The sequence below is a fragment of the Choristoneura fumiferana genome, chromosome 9 (genome assembly GCF_025370935.1).
Source record: "Choristoneura fumiferana chromosome 9, NRCan_CFum_1, whole genome shotgun sequence".
In the NCBI taxonomy this organism is placed as follows: domain Eukaryota; kingdom Metazoa; phylum Arthropoda; class Insecta; order Lepidoptera; family Tortricidae; genus Choristoneura; species Choristoneura fumiferana.
The window spans coordinates 11,410,261-11,433,020 of NC_133480.1; the positions used below are offsets into that span (position 1 = coordinate 11,410,261).

The 22,760-nt window shown below is 36.9% G+C and overlaps 2 protein-coding genes across 4 annotated transcripts; one reads left to right on the top strand and one right to left on the bottom strand.

The window, feature by feature from the left end:
* Positions 1-944: 944 nt before the first annotated feature.
* LOC141431264 (apoptosis-inducing factor 3) lies at positions 945-22,490 on the top strand. 3 transcript variants are annotated; one of them, XM_074092371.1, is made up of 4 exons: positions 945-1,054; positions 1,242-1,331; positions 1,537-1,871; positions 19,320-22,490. In XM_074092371.1, the coding sequence occupies exons 1-4, from the start codon at positions 997-999 to the stop codon at positions 20,616-20,618; spliced, it is 1,782 nt and encodes a 593-aa protein (XP_073948472.1). In that variant the 5' UTR covers positions 945-996; the 3' UTR covers positions 20,619-22,490. The 3 variants fall into 3 exon arrangements, with proteins under 3 accessions (XP_073948472.1, XP_073948475.1, XP_073948473.1); XM_074092374.1 differs by having other exon boundaries at positions 979-1,163; positions 1,222-1,331; XM_074092372.1 differs by having other exon boundaries at positions 980-1,163.
* Positions 6,386-17,068, bottom strand: LOC141431394 (uncharacterized). Its single transcript, XM_074092562.1, has 5 exons — positions 16,354-17,068; positions 16,062-16,158; positions 15,391-15,477; positions 14,617-14,703; positions 6,386-6,407 (listed from the first exon to the last, which is right to left on the bottom strand). The coding sequence occupies exons 1-5, from the start codon at positions 16,364-16,366 to the stop codon at positions 6,386-6,388; spliced, it is 306 nt and encodes a 101-aa protein (XP_073948663.1). The 5' UTR covers positions 16,367-17,068.
* Positions 22,491-22,760: the final 270 nt, after the last annotated feature.

The following is a 22,760-nucleotide window of genomic DNA, read 5'->3' on the forward strand; positions in this document are numbered from 1 at the left end:
ACAGCTACTCTACTACGACATTCGAAAGTCGAAAATTGTATCGTACCATCTCTCTCACTCTCGTATTAAATAATATTAGCGTCTCAGCAGGGCTACTACGAAAATCGAAACGGAAGTTCGTATCGGGCCGTCCCTCTCGCTTTGGTATTAAATAGTATAACTGTCAGAGGGACCGCACGGCACGAACTTCGAGTTTCGAGTTTCGTAGTAGCCCTGCAGAGAGACGGGACGATACGAACTTCGATTTTTGAATTTTGTAGTAGCCCTAGCCTCTTTGGTCCTGTACTACGAAGTGCAAAATTCGAACTTCGTATCTTACCATCCCACTGTCGCTTATATTATTTAATACGAGAATGAGAGTGATGGTACTATACGAATACGAACTACCTGACCATTATAAATATATGGAACAGGGGGGCTACTACGAAATTCGAAAATTGAAGTTCGTATCGTACTGGCCCTCTTACTCTCGTATTAAATTATATTAGCGTCACGTCAGCGGGACGGCAAGATACGAAGTTCGAATTTGCACTTATATAGTTCCGATTAGTACTGACAGCGTTGGAGGGCGTGTGCAAGCGTGTCGTGGCGTATGGTTTTGAATAGTGTGTCGGCACATTTAAATTGTATTCTGTTGTAAGTGCACGTAAACATATATCACGGACCACGGTACAGTACAGACGTTTGCAAGACTGGCAGCTTGCTGATGTGGGACCATTTCGTGACTTGAGCATTTTTTTTCTTGTTCTTATTTTTTACTGTACCACCATGTCACGAATAGATGTTTTCTTTCTTCCTTTTTTTAAAATATAATATCATATCATCTATCTGGGAGATAAGTATAACAAAAACTAACACGTTAGGCTCACATTAACAAATTCCAATAAATTGGGTACTTTATTTAAATATGGCAACTGGAAATCTGACAGAAGTTTGACAGTTTTGACTGACAAGTGACAGTACAGTTGCGTTGCGTGCCAGTTTAGTTTTTTTACGATGATTTTATCTTGCAGAAGCCGATTCTTGAACAAGGTCGTTAGACGTTTTGTTCAAGGTACTTAAATCCTTCCTTTCCCAAACTCATTCATACTAGACTGTGTTGTATTGTAAGAGTTATTTTGAAAGGTTCTTGTGGTATTTCTTATTAATTCTGCGTGTGATTGGTAAATTGTTTATCTTATCTCGATGAAAATTAAGAGCGAAATTCAAATAGTTTTATAGAGTTTATTATTTGCTTGCAGACTCCGTGGTAGAAGCTAATAAAATGGGCACTACATTTTCGAGATCTTGTAACATAAACAGTGGTCCAAGTCGGGACAGTAATGAAAATCGTAAGTACTTTATATTTAAATCTTTATTCCCATGAAACGAAACAGCAACCGTGACCATCTCGTTAAAAATTCATACATAAATTTTAAACCTAATTAATTTGTAATTTAGTTACTTACGCAGAATAACTAACCAACAAAGGAGATTTGCCTATAACATAGAATGATAATTTTAGTACCTAATTATATATTTTTGTTATTTTTTCAGCAGGCAAAATTTCTCGGCTAGAGTCAACAAGCAACTATGTAGAGGCAGTAGTTTGCAAAACTGATGAACTGAAAGACAATGAGATGAAAGTGTTTGACATTGGAGATGAGGGAAAGGTGTTAGTTGTGAGGCAGAAAGGGGAGTTTAGTGCGTTAGGAACAAAATGCACGCATTACGGAGCTCCTCTGGTCTCTGGAGCTCTGGGAGATGGCCGGGTGCGGTGCCAGTGGCACGGGGCATGTTTCAACATCAAGACTGGAGACATTGAGGACTTCCCTGGCTTTGACTCGCTGCCTTGCTACAAAGTGACTGTGACTGAGAAAGGTGAAGTTAAGGTAAGATTTTTTATGCATACTTATATTAAGTTTGTTGAGGAAGTCACCAGCTGAATGTTTTGACAATTTTTAGACTGTTAAAGTGCCCCACTGCTGAGCAAAGGCCTCCCCTTTTTTATGATTATTGTTTATCTAATTTGATTATTTATGTTATCCTTCTGTTTTACGTTGCTAAAAACGGTTGGTTGTTAAATGCAAAGTCGTACTAAACAGCCTTCCCTGTATTTAAATTGACAGGGAAACTTTTGCCAATGTCAACCCAGGCTAGAACAAGTTGAATAACATTCAAATAAAAAGTTTATTCCTCAAACCACAGAATAAGTAATGTACAAGCTTAAACAGTTTTCGGAGGGCTCTTTTACATGTTTTTTTTTTAGGCTTGCGCTTTCAGAATGACCATGACTTATTGTCAAGTGAAAAGAAATGTTTTAATGAATAGCGAAAAAAAACAAAAAAACACTGAACTGGCATGATTTTATTTTCCAGTCGATTTATTTTGAACTAGTGTAAAGATCTAGCAGTTAATGGGATTTCCAGGATTTTACCAAATTCTCAGGTGAACCCCCAAAAACATTTGAGATTTTATCCTGATCCTGTGGAAATATTGAGATAAAAAGTAAGCATTATTAATTAATATAAAAATACAAATACAAATATTTTGATTAACAAGAACATATAAAAAAAGTAAGTATTGTTTCACACACCCAGCTATCTACATAAATAGCTACCAAATTTTATTGAAATCCTCCTCCCAACGGTTGGGATTTCAAGATTTTATCCTGATCCTGTAGGACATCAGGATAAAAAGTAGCCTATGTGTGATTCTGATGTAAAGCCATTTTACTATAAAGTTTCATTCAAATCCATTCAGAAGTTTTAGTGTTTATAATATTAGTATGATGATTTAGTTCATTAGATACAAATTATGTTGAAATTTCGGGGGCTGTGAGTCACTCCTAAATGATGACCCATCCGACCACGACCACACACGTCTAATGCAAAAATAGCGCAGTAGGGAATGATGACAATGTAAGAATTCGGAAAGCAAAGATTGACGAAGCCCGTAACTTTAGCCTGAACAGTGTAAGAACTCATATGATGACTATTTCTCAAATATCTATACTGTCCATATATAATGTTGATTTTCAGTTGTCCACTTAAAAAAAAGTCCTGACGCTATTTTCAACACAAAAATAAGTAATAAAATAATTGTGTTTAAATATATTATACAAAGTCTTGTGGTAAAGGTGATAAAAAGTCAGATAATCTTTTTGGTTGGATCCAATAGAAATTTTCAATGTAGTTACAAAATTACGACTGCGTGTCTGCATTTCCTCACAAGATTTCGCGACGTTTTCCTGACGTCAAGAAATGGATGATTTATGCAGTTTATGTTTTATGATCTCGTCCCTATTATTAATAATTTCTTGACAAACTGATTTCTTGTCAATTACATGACGGACAACTTTTTGAGAAATACCCAAATACGTTGTTATGAAAAAGAAATCCACTCAGCATTACCTATTTACCACATTTCTAGCATACCAGATTCTCGTTGCACCACATTACGAAATCGAAGATTACTTAAAAAAAAATCTGGTAGAAGGTAAGGTCCTATTTTGGACATGTGGTATAATGGGAATGTAATAAATAGGTAAGTACTTAATGTAGTATTTTGGGAACGTGGTATTTTCGGCATGAGCAGGTGGTGTGGTGATAGATGTGTTTGTGTGATTTGTGTGTGTTCTTACAGAGTGGAGGTATAGGAACAGCAAGAACACACATTTTTTGCTTAAACGTAGCTATCATAAGGTCGCGGGTGAGCAAAGTAATTGTTTCAGTTCATTAAAAGACTTTGAGCTCCTCACCAAGACAGCTACCCATATCATATCCCACACAAGTGCTAAGTGCTACCTAGCTAACTCGTCTTTCTCACTTACCAAGATTATTTAATAGTAAGCGTAAAAAAAAAGGACGTGGTGGCCGAGTGGTTTGACCTATGGCCTCTCAAGCAAAGGATCGTGGATTCAAACCCGGCTCGCACCTCTGAGTTTTTCGAAATTCATGTGCGAAATTACATTTGAAATTTACCACGAGCTTTACGGTGAAGGAAAACATCGTGAGGAAACCTGCACAAACCTGCGAAGCAATTCAATGATGTGTGTGAAGTTCCCAATCCGCACTAAGCCCGCGTGGGAACTACGGCCCAAGCCCTCTCATTCTGAGAGGAGGCCTGTGCCCAGCAGTGGGACGTATATAGGCTGGGATGATGATGATGAAGCGTCATACATATGTAGATTGGCTGGCACTTTAACATGCTTTTTATCGCTTCAGTCACACGACACTATGTGTCATAGCTCATAGTCATAGCATTACCGCAGGTAGAGTTAATGCGCATGAGTTTTACAGCTTTGGCTAATGCCATTTTTTTCACCTAATTGGATCTTATCGGTACAGTTGTTACTAGTAATTATCCTTCGGTTAACCTTTTTCAAAAATAACATTACGTGTGCAACGAAATGTTGTGTACAGTCGAACCATTTTGATTCCAGAACCACCTTAGAACGTTGTCACAATAAGTGTCACAATTAATTCTCTCGTCAAGCAATGCGATGTCGTGGATGTCGTATGACTTTTATTACTAACAGGACCCACAGTAGGTCACGATTCTGTTGGTTCGATAGTACTCGTAAGTAGATGTTTAAAATAGGCTGAAATAATGAAATCTAATTAGTCCGTTAGTTACATTATCCGGAAATATTATACCCTTTTTTTATTAAACAAAAAATTATAAAGATACTAGCTGTTGCCCGCGACTCGGTCCGCGTAGTTTTTTTTTTATTCGACTGGATGGCAAACGAGCAAGTCTCCTGATGGTAAGAGATCACCACCGCCCATAAACATCTGCATCACCAGGGGTATTATTTGTTTGGGGTAGTATTTGTATATCGCTATCCCGCGGTGGGAACTATGCAATTTTCTGGGATAAAAACTATCCTATGTCCTTTTCCGGGACTCAAAACTATCTGTATACCGAATTTATCTAAATCGGTCAGCGGTTTAGACGTGATTCTGTAACAAACATCCAAACGTCACTTCTTCTTCAAACTCTTCACAAACTTTCACATATATAATTTAAGTAGGATAGGATAGCCGGTTAAAGTTCGGCGTGATGTCAACCCTTTGGACATTGATTAGTACGGTGTCGTGACGTCACGGGCTCCCACGATCCCACTCGCCACTTGCATCCACCGGTTGCCCGCAATTCTCGCGATGCCGTCAGTTCTCCACCACCTACCTAGTGGGAGCTGGGAGGCCTACCAAAACGCTTCGTCTTCCGGTTCATATAGTCGCCACTCGAGGACTTTTCTTCCCCAACGGCATGTAATTTAATTAGGTACCTACTTCATCAAGTATACCGTTAGTAGTAAAACTGCAAACGATTATATCATGGACAGGGATATTTGGAAATAATTCCGATCCGCATTAGCGATCCCTTCAAATAGCGAACTACTGTGTTAAAAATAAAGTTGTGTTAAATACTTGTGATGTATACATATCATTTAATAATATTGTAAATCTGTTTTAAAAAAATATATATACTCGTTGAGTTTCTTGCCGATTCTTCTCAGCAGAGGTTTTTCCGAACCGGTGGTAGATTTTTCTTGACATTCATAAGTGCTTGTTATAGCCTAAATTGAATAAAGATATTTTGACTTTGACTTGATCTTATTTCAGGATATTCAATTTGTGAATGTGAAGATAAGCGTGAATATCGCGTAATGACGTAATGGCTAAACTGCAATGCACTGAGTAATCTGGCGATGACCTCATAGGTATATTTCTTTTGAAAATGCCGTGGCTAGACTGTGTTATCATCTCAAGACCGTGCTTTTACATGCCCAAGTATACTTGCTTTTTTTTTCAGGCCAAATCTATAGTTATATATGGTGTTAAAAAACATGGGTTAGTCTCACTTCGTCTAAAAAGCAACTGGTCTATGTAGCATGTGGTCTAAAAAGCAGCTGGTCTAAGTAGCTAGTGGTCTATAAGAAAGCTGGTCCAATTAGCAAGTGGTCTATAAAGCAGCTAGTCTAAGTAGCAAGTGGTCTATAAGGCAACTGGTCTAATTATCAAGTGGTCTATAAAGCAGCTGGTCTAAGTAGCAAGTAGTCTATAAAGCAGCTGGTCTAAGTAGCAAGTAGTCTAAAACTTAAATGGCCTAAGACACCATAGCCATAGGTCTAAAACGCAGATGGCCTAAGTAACAAGTGGTCTTAAGCTACCTGATAATCTGTTTTAAAAGCCACTTGGTCTAAATATGAAGAAGTATTTTATTCCTTAGACCTATATTATGCCTATCTACTAGCTATATAACATGCGGTAAAGAAATACGTTCATGTCTAAAATTATTTTTTAAAACAAGCTTTTATTGCCGACTGTGCATACTTTCCTTTGCTTAATCAAGGCAATTGTGATGAGCCCAAACACGGCGGGACTATCTTATTGTTTCGTTACTCCATCATCAGTTCAGCTCTATGGTACCATAATTATTACATTATCAGCAAATATACACATGTATAGCAAATTTGAGCCCAATCGTAAAGTTAAATAAAAGCTTGTCTAATAGTTATTTGTTATGCAAGGGTGGAAAGTTACTGTTTGGCACGAGTGCTTACTTATAATTGAAACCCGAGCAAGCGAAGGATTCTGGGATTGAACCACGAGCAAAGCGAGGGGTTCAAAAAAGGAATCCTGAGCGTTTCCGAGGGTTCAAGGCACGAGATGCTAAACAACTTTACAGCCGAGCGAAACACACAATTTTTCACCTCACTACCGGGGAAAAAATAGTAAATTGGAAAAATTTGAAAAAAATCAGGATGGTAGTCAGTATATCAAACTTTCAAGGAAAACTATAACGGCTAAGTTTGCTTGAGAATGATTAGTACTTTATGAGTAAATAGCAGCCTAAGGTATAAAATATACCTAAACTTGGAAGATTCCGTATAAAATACGAAATCCTCAGAAAAATATTACTTAATTTTTTCGTAATGGCTACGGAACCCTATTTTGGGCGTGTTCGACACGCTCTTGGCCGGTTTTTTTTAATTCGAACGCGGCCGAGTTGCCGCCCGCGGGTACCTAGTGTTTGTTTTTTTAATTTGTAATATTTTGCTTGCAGTACTTAGGCGTTACGGAAATACCTTGTATGTATAAGTAGCACCTACTGAAGAGTACATTTGTATATTTATTTCGCAGTGTTGCACCCAAGTTAGGCATGAAACTTGGATATTATGTAGATTAGATGTTGATGCATATTTGAGAAAAAAATGGTGATAATACCTTTTAAGCCGAAGTTTATACAGAATGTTTCTTTTTTTATTTATTTATGTTTTCGAATAAAAATATGATGAGGGGGCCCCTTTTTTTTTCAAAGATTGTTATTGACACAAAAATATTTGTGCAAAAATCCGTCCGTCAGTTGCATAGTTTTGGAGAAAAAAAATAAAGCAGTTTTAGGTTTAATTGGGTGCCGTGACCTCCCTGGGAGCATTAGAGGGTTAAAACTTTGTGTGTAGTGTTATATCTTTAAATGGAATTTTTTGACTATAGTTTCAAACTCAAAACTTTGGGGGAACATTTTCAATTTTTCTTTGACGTTATAGGTACCATCAACCAAATATGTGATCTACCACTACCACCCTAAAGTTGATAATTGATTGCATGTCTTAAAAAAATAATGCCAATAGACGTGTCTGTCAACTTGAAAGTTCGACTTTAGCGACATATTTATTTGATAGGAACTTGTTTCAAAATTGATAGACCACTTATTTGGCTGATGGTATCTACGTACGAGTGGGTAGGTACATCAACCAATAATGAAAACATTTTCAGCCTCAGTCAAAAAATCTTGAAAAACATTTATATAGTAATATTACTATACATTGAGCAGGTACCTGCTCAAATATTGTTTAAGAAACTTTGTATAGTTACCAACATTAATATCTGCCACAGTGGGTCAGCGGAGCGCGCAAAAAATCTGACTCGTCTTACCGGCTCAAATAGTCGTATCTAATATTTATGCACGCTATGGTGTAATTTGTCGCAAAATGTTTAAATTTGTCCCAAATAATTATTTATTTGTGTCAAATATTGGTGTTGGTGACTGTACAGTCGACCAATTTGAATCATCATGAGCCAGGTTGGAACCTTTTAATAATCAATTCCACTATGATTTCCTTCCTTTATATAAGCCGTGGTGGCCTAGTGGTTTGACCTATCGCCTCTCAAGAGCAGAGGGTCGTGGGTTCAAACCCCGGCTCGCACCTCTTGAGTTTTTCGAAATTCATGTGCCGAATTACATTTGAAATTTACCACGAGCTTTGCGGTGAAGGAAAACCTCGTGAGGAAACCTGCACAAACTTGCGAAGCAATTCAATGGTGCGTGTGAAGTTCCCAATCCGCACTGGGCCCGCGTGGGAACTACGGCCCAAGCCCTTTTGTTCTGAGAGGAGGCCTGTGCCCAGCAGTGGGACGTATATAGGCTGGGATGATGATGATGATGATGATTTCCTTCAATTCACTATGATTTTTCTTGATTCCAATTTGTATGACTGTACATATATCTACCCGACTCGTACGATATAGTCATATCGATCTACCTAAGCTCCGAGTACGACGAGGTCACAACGCAAAGGAATGACTGGAACGTTGCAGCCGATCCGCGTAGCTTTTAATTAAATTTCTCCATGTTTCTTGGCATACTCGATCATTTCCTATGACATATAGCATTGGGGTTGTATATCGTTATTTCTGCTCCAACGTCTAGTATAGGAAACTTCTTGGGATATTCCAAGGGATATAAGACTATCAGCTACATTACATCACGTTTGTTAGGAACTTTAATCCACTAAGAAAGTCAATGTGACATGTGACAAACAGCCTGATATTTTTTTACCCGACTGCGAAGAAGGATATACAGAACATTAGTCGGTACACTCTTGATGAAACCATAGCAGATATATCGTGTTGGATTCGTTTTGATCAGTATTTGATTCTACATACAATGCAATGGTGGCAACAGGACGAGCTGATGCTGCAGCCAGGATATCCAGCACACTAGTACACTTTAAAAAAAAATAGCACATATGTCGTGTTTGGATTTGTTTTGATCAGTATTTGATTCTACATACAATGCAATGGTGGCAACAGGATGAGCTGATGCTGCAGCCAGGATATCCAGCACACTAGTACACTTTTAAAAAATAATATAACAAAGTTTAAAAAACAGGAAATAAAGAACTTAAATTAAAAAAAAAAATAAAAAACCGATGGCCTCGCAAGCAAGGTCTCTTCAAATGCGCCATGGGGGTCACCAGTGACATGCTATACTTGTTTTCAAAACGCTGATCTGCGTCTGCGCCGTGTATAGTATGAGTTAGTTATCGTAAGCTATTTTATGCATGCAAATGACCGGCAGTTTTGATTGACTATTACTCGTCTACTAAGCTATGACTTTTTTCACCCAGGTTTAGGTTAAAATCCTTGATACGAGGAATCGTCCAGGTTATCTCAATTGGAATACTTTGACATACTTAGGTACTATATGCATGGAGTCTTTCAGCACAGCAAAGAAATTTCCGGTCTAAGCGGACCTTGCAGTTCAAAGTCAACCTCTCCTCTCGTAATATGTAGCCTAAATAATAGAGGTATACATATATACATAATGTAGGTACTTAGAGCCAAACGTGTTAATCGAGAAAGTAAATTATTGCAAGGGCAAGCATACCTATTATACTTATATAGAAGACTAGCGACCTGCCCCGGCTTCGCACGGGAAAAAACCGGCCAAGTGCGAGTCAGACTCCCGCACGAAGGGTTCCGTACCTTTAGGTACAACATTAGACATTAGCAAAAAATACCACGTTGTATGGGAGCCCCCCTTAAATATTTATTTTATTTTAATTTAATTATTTATTTTAAAAGTGAATGAATATACAAATATATATTCTGTAAATATTTCAAGCAACCACGTGTTGCCGTTATTAATATCGAGCAAAAAACGGCAAAAAAATCACATTTGTTTGTATGGGGGGCTCCCATACAAATTTCTTAAATAAATTCCCTCCCTTAAATATTTATTTTATTCTGTTTTTAGTATTTGTTGTTATAGCGGCAACAGAAATAACTACATCATCTATGAAAGTTTCAACTTTCTAGCTATTACGATTCATGAGATACTGCCTAGTGACAGACAGACAGACGGACAGTGGAGTCTTAGTAATAGGGTCCCGTTTTTATTATCCTTGGGGCACAGAACTCTAAAAAGTTCTCTAATCAAGGGCACTTTACACACATTTTTTAGCTCAAATTCCCAAAAACTTCACCCGACACGCACAAGCCGGGGCGCGTCAACGTAGAGTAAATTAAATGAATTTTTTGGTTAGATTGATATTTTTAATTAATTTAATTTTAATCTTTTGAATGGAATGTCCGATTTGAATAATTCGAAAAGAAACCGTCTTGAATATAAAATTATTTGGATAAGGATTCATACAAAGGTATGGATAACATGGTCTGATTTTAGTCGTCATTTCTGTCAACTTTTAAAATATAAACATGACATAACTACAATAGTTGGACATATGGTATCGCGAATTTTTTTGTAGATCTTGAATCTTGATGTATTCTTTTTTATCGTAAAACATTTTTTTGTTCTGTAATCAATGGTTTCTACAGCGCATGCGATGAAAGATGTTTTATGGCAACTTTTTACATTATTGTAGTTTTAGTACGGAACCCTAATTTTTTCTGTTAATAAATATAGCCTATGGTCGCCAACCTTGATTAATTTAAACTGGTCGAGTCTGATGTTTGTGAGTGTGGCTTGGGCATTGGCATTGCAGACACTAATCATATATTTCTCTCATGTCCTCTCCATGACAACTTCCTTTATTAACAGCTTATATCCTACAAAGTCCCATTACCTACGTCCATCTCTGTCCTTTTAGCCTCTAATGACATAACTATATTTTGTAACTTATTGAACATATTTATAAATAATATTGATATTAAAGTTTAAATATGCATTCCTCATCTCACTAAATTTAACTTATCATGTGTACCTATGTATTTATCTATATAAGTATGTTTATCCGTTGCCTAGTATCCATAGTACAAGCTTTGCTTAGTTTGGGACTAGGTCAATTGGTGTCAAGTGTCCCATGATATTTATTTATTTTATTTATCTTTATTTCTTTCGCTTTAATCCCATGTAATGTTTCCTGTTGAATTCCGTATTCCAAAATCTCGTATTTTCTATTGATTTCGTTTCCTTACCTTTACGCGTCTGCGGCGGATGCGCCAACCGCGCGAGCCAGAAAAAAAATTAGCCTCACTATGGCACTTTGGAATAATTTATCATTGTAATATTGAAAGAATTTCAAAATCGGTCCAGTAGTTCTTGAGTTAATTCGTAACAAACATCCAAAGCATTCCTCTTTAAAAAAATAGCCTATGGCACTTTGGAATAATTTAGCATTAAGTATAATAGTGAAAGAATTTTTAAAATCGGTCCAGTAGTTTTTGAGTTTAATCGTAACAAACATCCAAAAATGCAAAGCTAGTATAGATATCATTATTTTTCATGAATTACTATATACATAATTCTATTTTTTTATTTTATTGATTTATTTGATTGATTTGGTTAATTTTTAGTTTTATATAAATAAATAAAAAAGTTAAAAACTTTCTGTTTGTGGCTGGTTGACACCTGATTAGCTTGGTCTTAGACAAAGATTTTATTTTATGCACTAGAGCATAAAAAGTCATTTTATGTCGCTTAATCTCAGCATAAAAACGAACTTTACGAGCATGAGAAGTGAAAAGTATAATATCTATAGACTACAACATCAACTTGATTGGACACATTGAAGATTGGGTGTATTGAATAAAATAAAAAAAGTCATACAATATTGTGTTTTATTTTTTAATACATACAAGTATGAAAATTCGCTTATTTTTAAGAACTCTCTCGTATCGGTAACTTTCTAGGTAGACGCGGATCTATAATTTCAGGTAGTATGCATTCCATGTAAAATTTTCTCAATTTATTTAATATGCTCTCCCAGAATCCTGTATCCTTTTCGATTTTTTCGAATAATATGCCTTTTGGAGTCCACACCACGAAGATACAGTATCTTTTTTTGTAATATTTAACTGACCTTGTACTTGATAAAAGTAGTTGTGATTTTGCTTCAGTTTTATTTTCTGAGGATCACTTTCGTCCAACACACAGAAAGTAATTTTTTTCTTTAAAATAGCTTCTGTTGGCGTCATATTTGCCGCCGAAGCTGGGCATTTGATCTCCACAATTGTTTCTTCGTCTATGACTCCGTCGGGACTCGCGCCTAAATACTGGTGTTCCTCGAGGATGTATAACCCACAAGGTGATACTTGCACTCCTAGTGCAGCTTCAGTCTCTTTTAAAGCGATGGGCTCATTCTCATTGCCGTATCTAGTAGCATCGCTACCTTTAAAATTGCTATATAAGAGTGTTTTTATAATATTTTTACACGACGTGGCAGCTCTTCTCTTACATATTTGACCAAACACTGACGCAGTAAGGCGTATTTTTCGTTGTTTGATCCATTCAGGGTTCGTTGCCTGCCCAACGGTATCTTTTTGGATATTTTCAAGTTCTATTTTACTTTTTGAAAAGTCTGCTAAGAGTGCTTGTTTTCTTTTTTCGTAGTGCTCAACTTCCATATCTGGTTCTTTTTCGATATCACCGTAATGTTCATCGGGTCCTGCGATACGTTTTCTTCGTTTTGATTTTTTGTCTTGGCTTGATTTTCTTTTCGCCTTTTCTGCCTGCCTCTTCTCATACTTCTGCGTGTAAGTCCCCAGTTCTTCATTTTTTGTTAATACTTTACTCATGGTTGCTACAAGACTCCCGGTGTTTCTTTTTGTAGCAGCTGCGTAGCAACGGGACTCATAAGATCCACGAAGGGAGTAATTTATTCGTTTGCCTCCTATAAATTTTGCGATTAGTGCATTAAACTGCTCAACAATATTGTTTGTTTGCCCCATAAGGAGACTTTCGGCATTGTTTAAAATAGGACTTATAGCGGTGTATATGTCATACCACAAGCCACAATCTTTCATTTGGCCTATGAAGTTTTCTTCGCCTGGTTTCGGGCCATTACAAAAATATGTTTTGCAGTTGGCATGCTCACCAAAAACGTGGCAAGGCCCGTTTCGTAGGTCTTTTTTTAATTCATTTACTTTCTCAGTAAAAGTTTTCCCTTCCATTTTCGAAGAAAAGTCTATTGCTCCTTTAATTGCCTTTCGTAGTCGCAATATGTTATCATTTAGGCATTTCCTCATGATAATAGGGACAGGTCCTTGTTTATTTTCAGTTTTTTTTGTCAAATTTCTCAATTTAGTGCAATAATTTCGTAATAAATGATTACTGCATTCTATTTTGTGTATAGCAGTGGAGTGGCCATATGGCAATGCTTCGTTTAAAGCACTCATGACACTGCTATCGCCATCACCAATAAGTTTGGTGTATTTCAAGCCATGCATATTTATGCTGCATTTAAAACCTTCTACTACACCGTCGGCTTCCATTGCTGTGGAGCTACCAGACCAGTTTTTAAAACATTTATGTTTCTTGACCTCAATCTTTTTATTACTTGCAACAGCGCATACAGAGCAATAAGAATTCCGTATTCCTAAAAAGAGAACCTTTTTAGTTTCATACCCAATAATGCACGCTACCCCGGATAATGAATTATAATTGCTGGTACGATATGATCTTTTTCCCCACGATGCGTCCGCTACTACTGTGATGTAGGGAACGCCATCAGCGTCTACGTTTCCTTTTTCAATTGCCATTTGTTTTTCTTCGAGTCCTGCCTCAAACATGCTCTTCAAAGAGATATCTTTTAAAACATCCCCAAGCAACAAATTCTCTTTCCCAAATGTTTTCTCCGCTATACATGGCATATCTAAATGAGCGCAAAGCTCATCTAATTGGGAAAAGCCACTACCCGAACATACGACTGCTTGAACAACATTTTTATTAATTTTAGACTCTAGTTTTTCATTATTAAATGCTTCTTTTTTGCCACACATTTTGCATTTGAAAAGAAAAGTTGACTGGAATCCGATTCTCGACTCCTTCACAAAATCCATATCTTTAAAGCTGCAATTAAATGGACTATGATCCACAGCCTTCATTTGTTCAAATAAATATTGAACATTGAAAATTCGTCGACCTGTCATTTTACGTACGACTTCCTCATTGCTATCATGATCAAGTTCAATTTGTAATGATGGTGTCGAGGACGGAGTACTCGGACTCAAATTTCTGAAAGGAAAAAAAAAGTTACGTTATATTTATACCATGCAAGGTTAAATCAGAGTATACGGTGAAATAAAAATATTTGATACTGCATTATGAGGCGTACACTACTACAGAAAACTTCTAACGCCGGTGACGCTATGCAAAAAATACGTTTCGATTTTCGGTGCCATATTGTGCGCGCGACTACATTTTTAATACAAGCTTTTTGCTGACTGTACTTGCATTTTCATCCAAACTACTTTTCCGTACCAAATGTGGAAGAAGTGGGTCAAATTCAACTCGCAAGATTTTACCTGCACATACATTCATAGGTACATACATTGCAACTATTGCAAGGTAAAAGCTTGTAAAAATAATAATAAAAACACCAACCTGCTAAAATTTTGAAATTGAGGCGGAGGATCGGTATTGTTATCACTATCAGACTGCTCACTGGCATGCTCTCCGGTGCCAAGCGTACTGCACATGTAAAAAATACATACATAGTGAAATGACGTCAGTCGCCATTAGTCAAAGTAATAACAGAGACTACCAGAGGTAATACTTCGTTCGTAATACCTTACTTATCGCCCTTAATGAACAATGGGATATTATAGTGCTATGACCTGTATAAGTGAAATAACAGAAGTGCGGTGTACATCGATCAAGATAATAAACTGAAATCATCTTTAATAGCCGTGTCAATATAGGTACGAGTAGGTACTAGTCTCAGTGCAGTTGCAGTCAAGAGCGAAAATAAAACTACAAGTGAAAAACGTAAGTAGCTGTGAAATAAGTTTTTGGTAAAAAAAAAATCTGTTCAAGCTTTTTTTTTTGCTGACTGTACTTTTTGTCGACTTTACTAGCATTGTTACCTATTAAACTACATCATACGAAATTTCAAGTCGATGCCATTAACCGTTGAAGAATTCCGTCCTGCGGAGACGATCCTGGCCGGACTACCAGGATGTCAGCTACCAGATTATTGTATTGTCACGCAATTCACATAAGTATACCAAATTTCAAGTCAATTCGACCACTGAAACTGAGTCAAATTCAACTCGCAGGATTTGAGCCTCACATACATACATACGAGTACATAGGTACATACATTGCAAGTTAAATAAAAGATTGTAAACTAGTAAAAATAATAATAAAAACACTAACCTGCTTAAATTTAGAGGTTGAGGTGGAGGATCGGTATTGTTATCACTATCAGACTGCTCACTGGCATGCTCTCCGGTGCCAAGCGTACTGCACATGTGAAAAATACATACATGGTGAAATGACGTCAGTCGCCATTAGTCAAAGTAATAACAGAGACTACCAGAGGTAATACTTCGTTCGTAATACCTTACTTACCGCCCTAATACACAATGTGCTATTACAGTGCTATGACCTGTATAAGTGAAATAACAAGTTTGTGTGGTGTACCTACGTCGTACAAAAATAATAAATAAAGGTACGAGTACGAAAATTCATTTTTAATACAAGCTTTTTTGCTGACTGTACTTTTTGTCGACTTTACTAGCATTGTTACCCAAACTACATTTATTTTGTACCTATACCAAAAACAAGTCGATAACATTGTAACAGTTGAAGAGTTCCGTCCTTCGGAGACGATTCTGGCCGGACTACCAGGATGTCAGCTACCAGATTATTGTATTGTCACGCAATTTACATAATTATGCAAAATTTCAAGTCAATCCGACTGCTAGAAGTTGGTCGAATGCAAGATTTGATTACAGACAAATATCGGGACAGGTGAAACTAAATAAAAGCTTGTAATAGAGGACAAGGAAGAAAAATCTTACGCTACTGTCCTAGTTATAACTTACCTATTAGGATTAATGTTTTCTTTTTTATGACGAGCCGGTCCTTTTTTTTTCCTACGAGCCGATAACCATAATCTTGTCTTCGATGATCTTTTCACTTCTGGAAACAAGAACATTAATAATTATTTTTTATGGGAGCGCCATAGTTCGCATAGGTACTCTTTTCTCTTTTCTAGTAAAACCATAATTATTTTTTGTCCAAATCATCGTTTGTCAGTATGCGAGCCGATATATGGACCCATTTTTTATAAGTACTTGGTAATATTGACTAAAATGCATCTAGGTAGGTACTTACCCTGTTTATCCATTTTTGTAACATAAAAATGCAAAGTCCATATAAGAAAGCCAAGGTCGTCGAACAGTATGTGCACACACACCACCAGTATCACCAAGAAATATCAAATCCGTTATCAGTCCAAGTCGTAAGTAGTTAGATCGCGTTTATGATACGAAGAGAATTCACCAAAATAATATTACGTAACTCTCGCGCACAGCTGACGAGTCACTACTAACGAGCGACGCACGCACACGCAGGGCCAGCGTAAACCAAGGACAAAGGGCGGCGCGTACCGCCCTCCCCCGTACCGTTCCCCCGCGCTAGAGTGATTCGCTGCAGATTCGCATAAAAAATGTATAGTTTTTTTACTGATTTTCGTAGTTTCGTTCTCATTTGAAAACCACAAAATCATTTCGGAAAAATGCTTTTTCTTATGAAACTACATAGTTTAGTCGATGCCGGAAATAGGTTTTGACTTCAATCTGAACTATATTTTGGCCGTAGTATTTAACCGAACTGCACAGGGTTTTTGGCTCTTAAAATGCAAAACTTGTACTCGTTCTATTTTCTTTGTAATACCATTTCAAGAGTCATAAACTAATTTCAGGCCTAGATATGCCTTATCTCATTGTATTTACAAAAAATCATGATGATGCTACTTGTTATTTTAAAATAAGGACGTAACTACGATTTGTATGGAGAATCAAGCTTGCTGCGGACTCTTAAGCGTATTTCCTTATTCTTATCTTAATAATTTTTATGACTGAATGGTAAAGAATTTTTCACTTCAGCCAAACTTTTGCAAAATATTTAAACAACAGCACAGATAATGGATGAGGTAAGGACTCCCCACGCCTTCGGCAGTAGTAGTATAAATAGAATTAAATATTTAGGTAACCTGGGCTGGGCTGAATGTTCTATTCAAATACGTTCTAGACTAACCAATGTCTTAATTTGTATTTAAACAATGATGTCATGATTTGATTTTAGTCTGCTATTTTTTTACAGTCAAACGATGATGACATGTTATTTCCTACAAACATTGAGACATCATGACATGTGGTATGAAGTGAATAGTACTACCTACGAATCAATGTGGTTTCCACAACATGGCGTCTTTCAAAGAATGACTTGCAGAATTGTCGGCACCTCAAGATAGCTCAATAAATTAAGAGATGCGTTATTAACCGACTTCAAAAAAGGAGGAGGCTCTATGTTCCAATGTTTGTATTTTTTTTATGTAATCCTTATTTTATTCGAAAGAGTACTCTTCTGAGGTGGTCCCATTGTTACCACGTCAAGTTTAATCAGAACACTTCTTGGCATTCTCAAGGTACTTGATGGAGGTGAAGGTCATTCAGTCTGGCCGAGCTATGGTAGAGCCTTAAAAGACTGGCTAACGGTGACTCAATGTTATGCTCAAGGTCGTCATTGTAAACCTCACAATTAATAATCATGACCATCCATTCTATTGTATACGGAATTCAGAATTTCTGAGCCATCTTAATCATACAAATAATGCTTTATCTGAATGATTATAGTTTCGCCATGTCTGTCTGTCCGTCCGTCCGCGGCTTTGCTCAGGGACTATCAGTGCTAGAAAGCTGTAATATTGCACGGATATATACATAAACTATGCCGACAAAATGGTACAATAAAAAAATAAAAATAAAAAATTTTTTGGGTACCTTCCATAGACGTAAACTGGGAGTGTTTTTTATATCGTTGGATAGGTCTTTTAAAACCATTAGGGGTTTGCTAAGACGATTGTTCGATTCAGTGATTTGTTTGCGAAATATGCAACTTTAAAGTGGACATTTTCATTAAAATCGAGCGTCCCCCCCCCCTCTAAAATCTAAAACGGTGGGTGGAAAAATTTGAAAAATATATAGTAAGTATATCAAACTTACAAGGAAAACTATAACTGCTAAGTTTGCTTGTGAATTATTAGTAGTTTAAAAGTAAATAGCAGCCTAAGGTATAAAATATACCTAAACTTGGAAGATTCCGTATAAAATACGAAATCCTTAGAAAAATATTAGGTACTTATATTTTCGTAATGGCTACGGAACCCTATTTTGGGCGTGTCCGACACGCTCTTGGCCGGTTTTTATTGTAACATCGGTTGACAATAACACTATAAATGCCTATATTAGGTATAGTAAGGAAACAGTAACACAAAAATACGCAAAGTACGTGTAAATAAATCTAAATATATGTAATCATACCGACAATGTCAGCGGAAATGGTTTTATTGACCGTCACTGTAAATTCCATTTTAAGTAGTTGTACAGTCATTTGAATTAATATTTGCCGCAGCGGAGTATGCGAAAATATCTGACACCTCCTACTGGCCCTAGAAATAGATATTGGATAAATAGAAATAGATATTGGTACTTATTGGATATTTTTTGTTGATTGGTGCTGCTGACTGTACCTACTTGATCAAGTGGAAGTACCTCGCTACAAAAACTGAAAATTACAATGGAAATAGCAACAGTCAGCCAATTTGATTCGTAGGTCACCACAGAATCTTTTCGTAACATTTACGTAAATTGATAAGAATTTTTAGATACATATACTTCTGAATAAAATAATTTACTATAATTACCTATGTAGGTTCTATGGTCGCCGAAGAATCAAACTGATTAACTGTACCTGTAAAAATACGTTAGTTAAGCCGAGTTTAGACTTGCAAAAAAAATCGTGCAAGTTGCATTACATTGCGAGGCCGTAAAGCCAACGGTTTGTAGTGGTCAATCGAGCGCCGCAATATGTACCTACCTAATGCAACTTGCACGATTTTTGTTGCAAGTCTAAACTCGGCTTTAAAACTTAAACGAGACGAAGAGTGCGTTGATAGGTACGCCGTTGTTCTGGGTCGACAAATACAGTGTTGCATTACCTATCCGCACCAAAAACGAGAATGGGTATGAGAAGTAAAACTACTCATTTACACTAACAATATCAAACTTCATTTCCAGGTTCGAGCTAAGATCAGTGATCTGAAGTCCAACAAGCGAATCAAAGACATGGGTTCCGTATCAGCGTGCGACAGCTCCGCCGTTGTGATCGTGGGCGGCGGCCCGTCCGGCGCCACCTGCGCCGAGACCCTGCGCAGCGAGGGCTTCCGCGGCCGCATCACGCTCGTCGCTCGCGAAAAATACCTCCCTTACGACAGAATCAAAATCTCCAAAATAGGCACCGCCACCGACATTGACAAACTACAAGTCCGCACCTCCGAATATTACCAAGGAACAAACATTAACGTCCTCACGGGCGTCGAAGCCACGAAGATTGAGACCGCTGAGAGAATCGTGCACTTAAGTAACGGAACCAAACTCGCTTACAGCGCTCTATATCTCGCAACAGGAGCCAAACCTCGCGTGCCCGACATCCCCGGAGTCGATCTAAAAAATATATTCACGGTCAGAGACTTCCAGGATTCTGTGGATATCCTCGCCACACTCGGCGCTGACGCTGATAAAGATGTCGTAGTGCTCGGCTTGAGTTTTATCGGTTTAGAAACTGCCGCCACTTGCTGTAAAAAGGCCAAGTCCATGACCGTCGTCGGCAAAGACCAGGCTCCTCTCGGACAGATATTTGGAAACGAAATAGGACAGAGCTTACAAACGTTGTTCGAAGAAAACGGTGTCAAATTCCGGTTTGAAACCACGATAGTCAAATGCAACGGCGAGGACGGCGTTATCAAATCGGTAGAACTGGCGGATGGGACTACACTGCCTGCCGATATGCTCATTTTGGGTGTGGGAACCACATTTTATACCGATTTCCTGAAAGATACAGGTATCGCACTCGAGCCAAATGGTGCGGTTAACGTTAATGATAAGTTGGAAACGAATGTTAAAAATGTATACGCGGGAGGGGACATCGCTTACGCGCCTGTGCACAGTTTCGGGAATAAGCAAATGAGCATAGGGCATGTCGGATTGGCTCAGTACCACGGTCGCGTGGCCGCTTTGAATATTTTAAGGAAGGAAGCACCTCTTAGAACGGTGCCTTACTTCTGGACCATGTTGTTTGGCAAATCTATCCGGTATGCGGGCTGCGGCAAACCTACTAGCTCTTTGGTAGACGGCGACGTTGCCACTCTAAAATTCGTCATTTTCTTCTTTGACGAAACCGAAAAAGTGATTGCTGTGGCCTCTTGTATGAGAGATCCTGTTGTATCCCAGTTTGCAGAGTTCCTTCATCAAGGCAAATCACTTTATAAAAAGGATCTCAAGGAAGATCGTTTTGCATGGACCAAAACTATTAATTAATTCAACTGTATTAAGCAGAGACATTAATGTAAAGCAAGGAATAGATAGACCATCTGGCATTTTTATGATAAAAATTATGATGATAAAAATAAAGCGTTTGTAATATCTTGGTAAAGAAATATGTAGGTTATTTTGCTAATAGTGTATTTTGAGCAATTTGGAAAATTTTATCTACACACACAAAAATGTGTGGTGATATTGCAGTTTACTTAATGTTACTTATAATACACAATAAGGTCAATGTGGCCAAGACCGGCATACTTCATTTTTTTTTTACCTCGGAGTGATCTAGCTGCGTTAATTATTCACCTGCGTTAACAATTGTACTTGCATACGATGAAGAATTTCATAAATAATAGTTAAGCTATAGAGACAGATCATTTTATTCACAAATCAAGCAAAAAAATAGCATTTTCTAAAATTCGGCGAGTAGACGGACTTCCCGTGTAGTTTAAGGTAAGTCCGTCTAGTAATGATATCGGCCATACTATGGGTGCTTTTATGTAAGTATTCGAATCCTTAAAAAAAATGAAACAAGACAATGAAAAGTGTACTTTAAACGTGTTAACATAAGGTTTAGATTCGGAATAAACACAATTTTTCTTTTTCAAAGGCAAGTCCGGCATATATTACGTAAATGGGGTGGTAAACCTTTTTTGGCAAAAAAATATATAATAAGTACTTACTTATTTATAAGGTTTCCCAAATAAAGGATCAATTGAAATTTTAAAATGTATTTTAATAGTTTAATTTTTAATTTACTGAGATCAAAGAGGGTCACCTAGCACTGATAGTGCAAGCTTTGCTTAGTTTGGGGCTAATATTTATTTGATTATTTATTTATTTGATAGGTATTTTTAATTTATATTTTCGGTGACATAGTGCCACAGCATAGTGCTGAGGGTGAGGGACACATTTCCGTACTAGTTTCAAGATCAAAATGCCTTATGAAATCGTAATAATATTGAAATCGTAAAAACAGTTGGTAACTTCTGATTCAAGGGAAGTCCGGCATATGACGGACTTGCCTTGTACATAGTAGACGGACTTTCCAACTTAACGAAATTTTATTGTGATAAATGATGGTACGTATAATTACAAAAGTAAACCAATTTCTGATAAATTAAACACAGAATAAAGATAGCTGGTTCTTATATTACTTCTGTAGTTACTTTCTGGTGCAAAATCTTGTCACGAACTATTTTTAACAATTTTGTTAGCAGAGACCGTCGCACTATCATTTCGAGTTCCATACATGCAATTACTTGTTTAGGCGGATTGCTCTGAAGTTCGTTGTCACAGCGCCATCTGTTTTAGAGTGAGGGAACAAGCGCGACAAACTGCTTTATATACTGGACGCTAAAGCAGGAACCGCTTTCAAATTCAAAAGTTATAACGTGTTGACGGACTTGCCTTATAGACGGTCTTGCCCACATTGACCTTAATTGTATATTTTTAAGCAGTATTATCTACATTGAGATATTTTAAATAATAATATAATATAATTTGCGTTATAATTTTAGGTATTACTAATTTTTAATATTTGTTTAACAAAATGAAATGCAAGAAAACTAATTTATAGAAAGAAAGAAAGAAATAACTACGAACTACTATTATCAACTTGAATTAGTTGTTGATGTAAACAATTACAAATACTTTGACTTTGCAAAGTGGAATCAGTGCACTTAGCAAGTACATTGCTTTGCTTATAGTTTCATTACACTGGTTGGACCAGATTGTTAGCTTCAGAGATTTTGTTATTTGATATTACTAAATATTTATTGATGTGATATTATAAGTTGATACTATCTTGTAAGTAATAGATATTGAAAGACAGTTTATGTCCACAAATAAACCTATTTATGTTAATAATGTTGTTTTATTAAACCAATTTAAAGAAGTGTTAAATAACAACTAATTTATTTACTATTAATGAATAATTAAAATAAACATTTTTCAATCCCAGGATTCTTTCACACGAAGGTGCCCAAATCGCTCATATAAAGTTACATCATCTTTGAACATTCTTCGAGTCTGTTCTTGGAATTTCTGCTGTCTTTGTTCTTTTTTTCCTAGTGCTTTAGCATGTCCAGCACTTTCAGCCTGCAAAATATAATGGTATTCAATAATTACTATGAAAGT